Source organism: Lipophrys pholis, assembly GCF_963383615.2.
Source record: "Lipophrys pholis genome assembly, chromosome: 2".
Taxonomy (NCBI): domain Eukaryota; kingdom Metazoa; phylum Chordata; class Actinopteri; order Blenniiformes; family Blenniidae; genus Lipophrys; species Lipophrys pholis.
The window spans coordinates 4349274-4362401 of NC_137636.1; the positions used below are offsets into that span (position 1 = coordinate 4349274).

Genomic DNA, 13128 nt, shown 5'->3' on the forward strand with positions numbered 1-13128 from the left:
TTTCCCTTTTCAAAACATTGCCGTACTAACATGAAACTTTTCTGAAAAAGAAACGTGCTATAAAAAGAAGGCAACATCGAGAGGAGTGCCAAGATTTCAAGTGGAAAAAGAATTGGTTCAACGTTTTCAGAAAAGTCGTGCGTTTACGTGGCAAGGTTTTGTATCCATGGAAACGCTGAAAACGATGTAGTTGTCATGTTGGGCCAGCAGTGTGTGCTGTAGGTTGTTTTGGTGAAGAACCACACACACATGTGCACAGAGAACAATACATCTATAAACAATAACAATTGGAGAACATAGACACTGTCGACAATAAAACTAGCGACTGGGAGTCATGACACTCTGGAGGAAAACACTGTTCTTATTGTCCATTTACTGAGCATGTGCAAAAGAACCATTTATTGTTGCTGTGGTGTGCATGTGCAGTTCCAGAGTTTTCACCGTCAAAATGGAGACGGGCCCTTTAGTGGCTCTGATGTGAACCGACACTCAAAACACAACAAAAGTTTTGTGTTTTCACTTGAGATCGTTGCCGTGTAAGCGGGCTCTAAACTGCTCCCAGCCAGGTGTTCCTCATGTTTTGGCTGGTGTGTGTGTGTGTGTGGACATGACAGGACTGTGTCCTGCACAGATTAAAAAAATAAATAAAACAATACACTTTTCACCGACTGATAAGATGAAAATCATCCTGAAGACAAAACAAATAACTATCTTTTTCCTTTTATACAGTCTTGAAGGATCGTGTGTGTGTGTGTGTGTGTGTGTGTGTGTGTGTGTGTGTGTGTGTGTGTGTGTGTGTGTGTGTGTGTGTGTGTGTGTGTGTGTGTGTCCTTTAACAGAGCAGGGACACTTGTGTAATCTACAGGGAGACAGAAACATCCAAACACAGAGCTCAGCTTGATGAGGCTTAAATCTGAGCTCCGCTCAGCGGCTTGTTCTCATCGGCAGGGTCGTGCTGCTCTTCCTCCTCCTCCTCCTCCTCCTCCTTCTCCTCTTGTTCTTGTTCTCCTCCTCCTCCTCATGTTCTTGTTCTCCTCCTCCTCATGATGTACTGTGCATGTGTAAGTGCGCGCGTATATGCAACAACGTCCACTGCAGGCCACCCAATAAACGGAGCCCCCTCTCACACGCGAACCTCCCCCAACATTGGTAATCTCTCCATCACGACCCCGAGACACACAAAGCCACACTGCATTAACCCTTTACAGAACACCCACCAAAACACTGTACTTGAAGGCGGAAAATGTAACCCTGTGGGCCTTTTTGAAAAGGGTCAAACTTTATCTCTTTAAACCCATGGTCAGGCATCTTTTTATATTCTTATTGACCAATAATTATACCTTGCAGGAAACAACAGAGTATAAGAGCAATTAGCTCTGCTAATTATTGAGATCTGAGTTATTTTTGCAGTATTTTTTACAACTGCCACCACAATGTTTGTTCTCTTTAGTGAACCGCCTCAAATCGCCAGTAAGAGTCTGATTTGATGCATTTGTCTTTCAGAAACTGTTGAAAATATTGTGACTCTACATACAAAACCATTTAATTGCATGAGGCAGTCTGCAGAAACACACAATAAGCCTTGTAAGTCAGATCGCGATCCAGACCTCCCAGCCTCTCAAAAGGGATGAAACATGTGATTTTAAGCCACTTTTAAACCACTTAATCGTATAATTGTCCAGTAATGATCTTTTATATTGCATTAAAAAGTCCTTGTAGAAATACCTTATATTTTTGTCCTTTTCCGGAAAAATGTCACGCGAGTGCCATATTAAGAGCTAAAATCATTCAAGCAGAAAAATGCCCAGTTTTTGACATTTCTGTATCAGAAAGTGCTTCTGTGGGGAAATGTGCATAACTGACCAAACTTGCACATACTTCATGATTTATAATTGAAAGTGTGACGAAATGGTAGATATTTCTCAATGAATTCCCATAAGTCTTTTTCAGACGATTCAGTGCTACTGTCCTTCAACGTTATGGATTATTTCCAAGAGAGGCAGTGGAACACCTGATTGAATCGTTGACCTTGTGCTCTCACTGGGAGAAACAGGAGCTTACCTAAGAGAGAGGCAGAAAACTCAAAGTCTGTTGGTCTACGAGAGGTTTTTTTATCAACGTCTTACACAAGCAGCCTGTATCTCAACGTGGTACAAATGTGTTTTTTTTATGTGTTATATGGTCTTCATTACCTCATCATTATTACTTTGGAAGAAATGAGGACGTGACGAAATGTTTCAGAAAAATGTGTGATAGTACATTTAAACTCACGACAAACCAAGTGACCGACCCCTGCACCATGAAGATGGTCTCAGCGTGGGAACCGAGCCGGCCCGACCTGGTGGATGCTCCCATGGAGCCAGACGTTAATCCTAAAAACACAGATTGCTGTGCGACCTCGCCCTACATGTCCCGCGTGAAGCTGATCCCGGTGGACGGTTTGCCCTCATGGCTCTATGGGAACATTGTAGGCCAGAAGTGAAACTCACATGAAAGGAGAACCTGAACAAACTGTGGAGATCTCTGTTGTTCTTCATGTCAAAGCCAAACATCAATGACTACCGGCCAGACTGCCATGAAATCTGAGCCTGGTATGCTCGCCGCGCACCAACTTCGCTGACCCCCAACGGGTTTCAAACCGTCTGGAAAATTCACACCCAGACTGAAAAATTCAAAATGCCCTGTTTACAGGACGGCGTCTCAAGTGAAAATGCAAATTTGCAGCAGAAACACTGAAAACGATGGCGTTAGCATGCCAGACCTCGAGTTGGCGCCGTTTGTTTTAGTAATGAAACCACACACACACACGCATGCAGAGAACAATACGATATAAACATTAACAATGCTAGAAGACGGACATTCGTTTGAGCAGACGACCAAGTTGTATTGTTATTACAGTGACTGTCAACTATAAAACTACCAAGTCCCAGGAGAATCTGGACTGGGAGTCACGACACTCTGGAGGAAACGTTGTTGTTATTGCCCGTCTACTGGGCATGTGCAGAACAAATAGTTGCTATGATTGTGGAGCACATACGCAGGAGTAGTGTTTGCGCCGTCTTCTCGGACCTGGGTCTGAGCCTGAGCATTTTAGAAAGGGTTGTTTTCGCCCGTCTACACAACAACAGAGTTGTTGTCAAAAAGGGAGCCGTTTTCAAAAAGTTGGGTTTTTGGTGACCCCGAGCTCAGACACTTGTGTTTTGACCTTAAATGGTTGCCATGGAAACGGGTCCAAAGTACAACGGTCGCAATTTTATTGCGCTCATAAGATTTCCACTCACCTTCCGGTTTCTCCGTCAATTTAAGCCGTCGGTGTCAGAACATGAATGAAATCTACTGCCATTATTCCAGAAACAGGGAAATGATCAGCAGTTCTGGCACTTCAGAATGAAAAAAACCCAGAAAAACATGTATTTTATAACAGAAATAGTTCAGGTAAAAAGTAAGATTAGTGATTTTGTTTTTTTCTCATCTCAAGGATATTAATGTGACTTTGGCTGCTTGCTGGGAGAAGCTGTTTTTTGGGGGTTTTTTAGTCTGGTGGAGGATTTAAGGATTGAACGTTCTTAATGAGGGAACAGATGAGGTCCAGCGTAGGGGGTCCTTTAAAATACAGCCATTTCTGAACGTCACTGAGGGGGGTCTGATTATGATGCCCTGCATCTAGTGGTCACAGATGGTACAGTGCCTTGCCAAAGTATTCACCCCCTTTGGCTTTTTACCTACTTTGTTACGTCACAATTTAACCTCTAATTTAAGTGATTGTTTTAAATCTGAATCTTATTTGATGGATCTGCACAGAATCGTTTTGAAGTGAAATGAGTGGTTTAAGTGGAAACCTATGAATGTGGTGGAATGGACTAGTTAAAGATCAGACCTAAATCCACTGTCATCAGATTGCAGATTTAAAGATTGCAGGTTCACGAAGGCAAAACATCAAACCTGATGGGGCTGGAGCAGCTTTACCGTGACTAATGGGCAAAAATCCCAGTGGCAAGATCTGGCAAGCTCATAGAGACTTATCAAAAATGTCCTGATTGCCACAAAAGGTGGCTCCACAAAGTTCTGACTTTAGGGGAGTGAATAGTTATACACATTGACATTTCTGTTATTTTGTCCTTTTTGTTGTTTGCTTCACAATAAGAGAAAAAAAAAATCATATCTTCAAAGTTTAAGGGATGTTCTGAAAATTTAATGATGAAAATCCTCAAACAAGCAATTTTAATTCCAGGTTGTGAAGCAACAAAACATGAAGAATGCCACGGGGTGGGTGGCACTGTGTGCTGTGAATACAGTAGTTTCATATGTCACTTCTTGAGATGGTAAACATGACTAACTGAACAATTAAAGAAATGTTGACACATAGCCAAGGAATTTTTTAAATATGTAGACATGTCCACACAGAGCCATCTACCAAAACATTATAACTATTTACTATCTCTATATGGTGGCATATAGACTATATAAAAGTTGCATGTTTGCTCTGTGGGTCCGACTAATCAGTTAAAAAATCGTCTTATACATGAATAAAACACAAACCGACTAAGGGACGGTTTACAGGGCAACGATTTCAAGTGAAAACGCAAAACTTTCCTTGCAATTTGGGAGTCGGCAATGGAGCTCGGAGCCAGTGAAAATGCACCTTTTTAGAAACGGCTCTCAAGGTGGACCTTTTGGACAATGCTGGTGGAGACGGGCGAAAATTACACTTTCTGGAAATGCTCTGGCGGAAACACTGCCACTGCTCATGCCCACCACAGCTGTAGTATATAGTTCTTCTGCACATGCTCAGTAGATGGACAATAACATCAATAGCGGCCTCCGGAGTGCCGTGACTCCCAGTCCATGTTCTAAGATGTAATAATAATCCAACTGTCCATAGGAGTGTCCGTTCACTCACATTCTTAATGTTTAGAGCATATTATTCTCTGCGTGCATGTGTTTGCGGTTTCATTACAAAAACAACCAACAGCGCCAACGCATGGCCTGGCATGCTAACTACATCGTTTCCAGAACACTGCCGTGTAAATGTGAAACTTTTCTGAAACGAAAACGCTAAAACGATGAGCGTTACCTTGAAACGGTGTCATATAAACGAGGCCTGATATTCCTGCTTAGTCGGTTAATCGCTCAGTCGTGAGTGTCGGTTTTGTGACCCAGAGCTGAACTTGAATGTCTGTTAACACAGACACTTTCTTTCCTCCTTCAATTATTTATTTGGGGCTTCGCACACACTCCCCGATACCACCACAGCAGAGCTCTCCTGCTTTTAATCTGCCCTAAAAGAGCCACGGGTCTTCTATCAATCCCAAAACCAAGTAAGAGGATGTACCAAGGCGGTGAGGTGGAAAGTCTGATTTAATGCGTCCTTTGTTGCTAAGAAAGGCCTAAATTACTGAACTGACACGGCACCAAATGTGCTGCTCACAATAGTCACCACAAACCACGCTTCACACAAGAGAGGTGGAGTGTGAGTAAGATAATCCAATCGTTTGTGTGAAGAATGGAGCAACTGTTTTCATTCAATAATAACACAAAATCTTACATTTTAGGCAAAGTTCTGTGAAGGAAACAAAGAGGGAGGAAGCAAAATGTGAGCAGTCTGATATACCCGGGTTGCTGTGGGATTTTTCTGTGCATCATTAGAGTTGAAACCACTTGAATAGGGTTGGTTTTCTTGCTTTATCTCTCTCCTCGGCCTGCTGTCACATGCTGAGGCTGAGAAAACCTGTGACTGCTGCAGCTCCTTGGAGACAGCTCGATAATGGTCTGCCGTCAATTCCAACCTGTGCACTGCTTCTCCGAGCCGCGTTACCTCTGCTATCTGAGCAGATTACTTCTCCAACTGACAGTCACGCAATCTACAAGGCAAGAATTATGAGGATTGGGATTATTTGTATGCAGGTGACACTGTAACATGTCATCTATCTATATCAGAGTAGTTTTTTTTTTTTTTTTTTTTTGAATGATGGATTTCTACTGTTGTTCACAGTACAAGAGATTATAATTAACAGCTCTAAGACCTCGAAAGAAGTGAAGCTCTTCTTTCAAGTGAAAACTCATCGAACACGTTGGATCGTTATTACGGTGACTGTCGACTATAAAACTACCAAGTCCCAGGAAAATATGGACTGGGAGTCATGACACTCTGACGCAATCATTGTTGTTATTGTCCACCTACTGAGCATCTGCAGAACAACTATTTACTACGGTCATGGAGCGCAGGAGCAGGAGCGGGAGCGGGAGCAGGAGCAGGAGCAGGAGCAGGAGCAGGAGCAGGAGCAGGAGCAGTGGCAGGAGCAGGAGCAGGAGCAGGAGCAGGAGCAGGAGCAGGAGCAGGAGCAGGAGCAGGAGCAGGAGCGGCATTTCAGAAACGTTTTCAAAAAGTTGTGTTTTGAGTGGCTCAGAACGGCCATTCTCAACGAAGATCTTCCAGAGTTTCATCTCAGATTGTAAATTTGAAGCAGCAGATAATGATCACTGGTCTGGAGTCATCGCGCTCGCTACCGCCACCCGTCCTTTTGTAAGAAACCAATTTGAAATCAGAGTGACCCATCAACACATTCCAGCCGGCTGCTTTCTGCCTTCATCCACACCTCCCAGACCGGCACTCTCATTTTGTCAAATAACACCGGCTGAGTGTGGAGGGAGGCTCGTAACGTTTCGCCCTGAAGGCTCGGGACCATTGGAGCAATTTGGGTGTGATCGGGAACAAAAGAAGCAAAGAAATATGCAGTCAGGCAGAAACCTCCTATTACAACCACAAAGAAAGTTCAGACACCAGTTCAATACATACCAGCAGGAGAGAATAAGAACCAGCTCTGAATGCACAATCAGAAGAGATAGAAAGCAGCGTCCTGAATAATCGATATCTGAAAACGAGAAGTAAGTGCAGTGGAAAAAGATTGACTAAACCCCGAGTCAACAAACACTTGGAGGACAGATTTTGTCCTCCATGATTTGGTAATATTCTATTAGAAAGATCCAGAAGCTTTTGGGGGGGGGGGGGGGGGGGGGGGGGTCCACAACGCTGAGCAGTTCTGGTGAAACGAAAACTCTCTATATCGTGTTTTAGCCATTGTGCTTTGACTCGAGTGTTTCGGCCTATTAATAGATAATAAAATCTTATAACGTTTCTTTGCTGTGAACCTTGTCTCCTTGGCACCAGTTCACAACAAAGAAAATATAATTGTGTTTCACTACCTCAGCATGAAGGACAGCAACACAAAGAAAGTCCGTCCAATGCCACATGTATCTTCTCTGTTTGTCTGTATTGTTGTTGACGACTCTGTCGATATTGAATCACTCTTCAAATATGACAGTGGAGCTCACTTTCAGTCACGATCTCCACTTGTGAGAGCAATTCAAAGACTGTTCATGACTGCCACACCAAAAAAAAACAAAAAAAACAAACATCACAGACAGATCGATGGAGTCTGTTTGGTACCGGCGAGCTCGAAGAACTCCAAGCTCCTGATCTTGAAGTGTGGGACCAAACATTGTGACACGAATCAGACCACAGATCTTCTGTCGTTGATGTCTGTCACAGCCATCAGAGGGAACAAGAGGTACGCGAGGCTCAGGCGGCTTCACACTGGAGACGAGGCAGAAAGGTTCAGCAACATGAAGCAGGAGGCGAGAATAACATCAAGTCTCTGGGAGAAACTTCACAACATGGATGCGCCGTCAGTGAACTCTGTCCAACGTTTAAAGCCTTTGGGAAGTTAGGAGATTAGTTGGAGTTAAAGTCAAATACATTTGGAGAAGATTGTGATTAAAAGGCTTCAAATGGCTCCTTTTTCATACTTCAGGTATAGCGTTTAGGACACAGAGTGAAACTGTTTTTTTTTCCTTTATTTTAATACTTGACTTGAATTGAAATTGTAATTTATTTGAGATCTTCACACTGCTCACGACTGCACCAGACAAATTTAAATCATGGGTTTTTGCAGACTGCCTGAGCTGTGCCGACTCGATGTGATTACGCAAGAATAAAACATCATGAGCGTGCGCCGTCCACTGAGGAAAAATAAAGGCGTTAAACATGGTCAGAACTCTCGCTGGATTCTGATGTTTGGAGAAAAATCCCCTGAAAGGAAGAGGAGAACAGGGACGCGGTCGTGGCTCGGAAAGAGAGGCAAACTGGAGATGCCAATTTTTGAAAAGAGAACTTGAAGTAAGTACTGGTAAGTATTTTACGTTAGCATTCTGGTGTCACTATGTCACGTCATACTGCATTTCTAGAGGTTTGTTTGAGCAGCTGCCTCTATGACTCCCTAAACAATCCGACACGGTCCGATAGTGGTCGTGGGCTTACGACCGACACCTTGACTGTCCGAGGTTGTTTTTGTAATGAGACCACACACGCGCGCGTGCACGCAGAGAACAATACACTGTAAACAACTGAAGTACACGGACATTCCTATGGACAGACTGGACAACTTGTTGGTTGGATTGTTATTATGGTGAAAGAAAAGTTCAGAAAAGTTGTGTTTTTCCCCCCCCGTTTCTACAGAGACAGACGCCGAGCATTTTCAAAAAGTTCCACCTTGGGAGCCGCATCGTCAGTGGCTCCACGCACAGTTGGCGTGTAAACTGACTCTCAAAGCACTACGAAGGTTTTCAGTTTTCCCTTGAACACACTGCCGTGTAAACTGGGCCTAAACGCATCAACTTCGCCGGTGAAGAGTTTGGTGCTTCGGGATCCATGTTTACGACGTCGTTTTCAGCGTTTCCGTTGTTTCCATGGAAACCAACGGCGCTTTCAAAACGTTGCTGTGTAACTGCTAACTCACCTGAAACGTGTAAACGGGGCCTTAATCTAAAGGTTGTTTTAAAGAAATGGATGACAACTGGGCGGAACCTGTGCAGATATAGCTTAATGAGATATAAGAGTGAACATATTGAAGTTTTTCCTCACATTTAGTCCAAAGAAATGAAAATTCATTGTAAATATACTCAGAATAAATGTCACCTCCATCTCCTCCACTCAGGTTAACGTGAGCTTCTTCTCTTAAAATAAAGAGAATCTTGCGAGACAATAAGCAGGAAGCGTTTGCTTTTCTTATAACAGAGTTTTTTTTTTTCTCACCGAGAAATTGGCGCCTCCTCCGAGGCGCCTCTACTCGGTTCCTGCTCTCCGGAGAAAAACAGCCGGATAGTTTACCGCCCGGCTCCTCGGCTTTGTGCCTTTCTCATGCTAATGGCCGGGAGCTGAATGAAGAGACCAAACACCCGCTTCATGCTGAACTCAGCAGAACCGCGGCGACGCCCCGTTGAGGGGAAACTTCAGGGAATCCAGAGAATTGATTCTGGATCAACATCTCACGGTGAAGTCAGGAGCTGCTGGATATCCAACAGCTTCTCAGTGACGACACAGATATTGGTCGGGGACTCCGACACATTCCTGGACTGGCCGGAGGAGTTTCCTCGCTGTCTCAGTTCAGAAAACATTACATATGCTGGGTTTGTGTTTAGTAAACAATCTGCACCAGGTTCAATCAACATGCGTAATCAGACATTCATGCCTTGTTTACACGACAACGTTTCAGGTGAAACACGCATCATTTTTGTGTTTTTCTTGAGGAGAAGTTTCGCGTTTACAGAGCAACAGCAGAGAACGATGTCGTCAGCATGTTTGGCCACGAGCTGGAGAAAAAAACAAAACGCTATAAGAAAACTTTATAAACAATAATAAATGAACCCAACCGTTTTAAAAGAGGCAGCCGAGCACCCGAGACATCGCCCACTCTCTTCTTCTCTTGATGTAATGCAGACACACTCCATCAGTGACTCACTACACCACCTCCTGGTTCAAAGTGGTATTACAACACATGACAGGCTCGGGGTTTTCTTCGACTCTTTCCGAAAACTATCGTGATATTAGTTTTCTTTAAACTGCACATTACACCTTTAAGGAAACAATGCTCGATTATATTGAGAAAAAAAACTAGAGCTGGGATTGAATATGCTAATTTCAAAATAAAATAAAAAATCTCAACACAAAATTCTTCTTGTTGCGCCTGACAAAATTCCTTCCAGTCCCTCACATATCGATCATACCCGTCGGCCAACAAAACCCCAGCGTGTAAAGAAGCTACGAACATTAGCGGCTAACTGATGTCCCGGCGAAACGGAGGAAAGTTTCCGTTTAAAAACTGCGGGATGGAGGCGCGGATAAGAACACGGCTGAATTTACACACCGCCTGGAAATTCAGGTGGTTGTGTCGCCCCAGTGCTAAACATGTAGCCACCAGCTAATGCTAAACACGTGTAAGTGAATTTATAGACTCATTCATCGACTGCAATCAGCTTCAATCTAAATATGTGACTTTATGTATAAAACACTTTTCATCAACTCCTTCCACAAAAAAACATTTTCTTCTTCTCTTTAATTATTTAATGTTGTAGTTTCAACCAGATGGTCTGATGCGGAAAAATATTCTGCTTTATCATCATCATTCCAATGTAAGAATAATTTCAATGTTTTTCAGCTTCGGCCTGAAGGAAGACAAAGTTTGTTTGGTTTGAAAAGTTGTGAACACAGAATCATGGTTGATCACAACTTTCTTCTCCAGCATCATGACAGCGATCATTTTGATCTGCAGCTTATATAAAGACTGAAAGAAACTGTGGTTCAAAACGGGGGTCTCGGCCCCGTGGAGGCCCCTGTGAGGACGACGACGACAACAACAACAACAACAACAACAACAACCTGCTGCAGGTCCAGACTGGGACTGAGGTCTGAAGGTCTAGACCTGGATCTGAAAATCAGAACCTGGATCTGAAGCTCTGAACCTAGACCTGATCCAGGCTCTGTACCGGGCTGATCCAGGGTCTGAACCTAGACCTGATCCAGGCTCTGAACCTAGACCTGATCCAGGCTCTGTACCGGGCTGATCCAGGCTCTAAACCTAGACCTGATCCAGGCTTTGTACCGGGCTGATCCAGGCTCTAAACCTGGACCTGATCCAGGCTCTGAACCTAGACCTGATCCAGGCTTTGTACCGGGCTGATCCAGGCTCTAAACCTAGACCTGATCCAGGCTCTGAACCTAGACCTGATCCAGGCTCTAAACCTAGACCTGATCCAGGCTCTGAACCTAGACCTGATCCAGGCTCTGAAACTAGACCTGATCCAGGCTCTGAAACTAGACCTGATCCAGGCTCTAAACCTAGACCTGATCCAGGCTCTGAACCTAGACCTGATCCAGGCTCTAAACCTAGACCTGATCCAGGCTCTGAACCTAGACCTGATCCAGGCTCTGAAACTAGACCTGATCCAGGCTCTGAAACTAGACCTGATCCAGGCTCTAAACCTAGACCTGATCCAGGCTTTGTACCGGGCTGATCCAGGCTCTAAACCTGGACCTGATCCAGGCTCTGAACCTAGACCTGATCCAGGCTTGGATTGTAGCCGGGTCAAGCACCTCTCCACCACCCACATCCCTCCTAGCGCCCCGTTGCAGGTGCCTGGAGCTGCGGGTGGAGTGTTTTCCGAACACCGTGGGAACACACACACACACACACACACACACACACACACACACACACACACACACACACACACACACACACACACACACACACGCACGCACCCAGTTACTTACTGTGATTGTCACTTCGTGCTTCTTCAGGCGATACTTCAGACTCTTCATCTTCAAACTTCGCTCCACAACAAGCTCACAAACTTTCCACAGACTTCAGACGAAGTAACAAAAAGTTTTATCTTTTCCAGAAAGTTCAAATGAAGTACAAAAAAAAGTTGTAGCCTCTTCTTTTTCCTCACGGAGCGAGTTTCACCTGACGCCTCACCGCAAACTGCCCGCGCTCTGACTGACGACCCGGCGGACCAATCAGAGCGCAGCACGACTCGTGATGGGAGGCGGCTCGGGCCAATTGGCGCGCATAAGGGGCGGGACTTCCGCGTCCGCAGCCGTTGGGAGAAGCTGGAGACGTCCTGGGACGAAGGTGGAAAACAACGTCGTGACGTCACACTCACCTGAAACGCCTGGAAAATAAAGTCATGACGTCAAACTTACCTGGAAAACCTGGAAGAAAAAGCAAAATATCAAGAAATCCATCAATTAACAACACTTTATTACAGAATAATGCATTAAAATACTTTATTAAAAGTTGATTCTTTCACTACTGTCAACATGGGGGAAAAGTATTTAAATAATTAATACATGACACTGAGCCTCTACAAGAGGTGAAAAGAACACTGAAAGTGAGTACTTATTGACCTGTTCAAGTACAAAAACACTCACATTTGACTTCAAAGTACTTTTCTCAAACACTACTGAAAGCATGAGTTAATTTTTAACCACGTTGCCCATTGACATTGTATTTAATTCAGCGCGTCTGTTTGAAATAAAACACATTTGTCCAACAAATGATATTGTGTGTAAACCAGGCGTGTCAAACACATGTTAGTCCAGGGGCCACAAAACAGGCCAAATTCATCTCAAGTGGGCCGGAACAATAAAATGGTGCCAGAACAACCTTTAAATATAAACTTTAAAGTTTCTTTTTTTGTGGCGCTGACTATACATAATGGAAAAGTAATATTTAAGAATTATTTCACAAAACCAAACAATTATTTCAGAAAATGAGTGCAATATCAACAAAAGCCAATTTTAATTAAAACCTTCTGGTGGAAAAAAAAAAAACCAACCCTGAAATGTCCAAAAAGGCACTTGTAGCTGTTGCATTACGAGCGTTTTTACACCCTGACAAAATGACCAGCTCTCATGGCGGCGTCACCAATATCTCAGCTCGGGTCTCATGAATGGGTGTCGAATGAAAGAGGCAAGGCAAATGTATTTATAGCGAACCATTCAAACTCAAGGCAATTCCCAGTGCTTTTCAAAGAAATAAAATAAATACTTTAAAGCTTTGAAAAAATAACTAAAATTAATAATAGAGTAACGGCGAGAAGATAGCTTTTTTTTGTTGTGTGGACGAATTCAAAAAGGTTCACGTTGGCTCACACCACTTGAAAAATGTATGTTCCAAAAAAAATCTGCGTCTTGTATTTTGAACCTTTTTCACTCCAATAACTGTATTTATGTAAAGATGCTAACTGTTTTTGATTTCAAAGTTAAACTCAGATGTATCAGATGTGTGT

The 13128-nt window shown here is 43.6% G+C and overlaps 1 protein-coding gene across 1 annotated transcript in view; it reads right to left on the bottom strand.

The window, feature by feature from the left end:
• The window catches only part of uacab (uveal autoantigen with coiled-coil domains and ankyrin repeats b), a 50029-nt gene extending 38193 nt beyond the window's left edge, over positions 1 to 11836 (bottom strand). Inside the window, exon 1 of the mRNA XM_080490455.1 lies at positions 11609 to 11836. Coding sequence (XP_080346581.1) covers positions 11609 to 11656 — 48 coding nt within the window. The 5' untranslated portion in view covers positions 11657 to 11836. The remainder of the gene's footprint in view (positions 1 to 11608) is intronic.
• Between the last annotated feature and the right edge of the window lie 1292 nt (positions 11837 to 13128).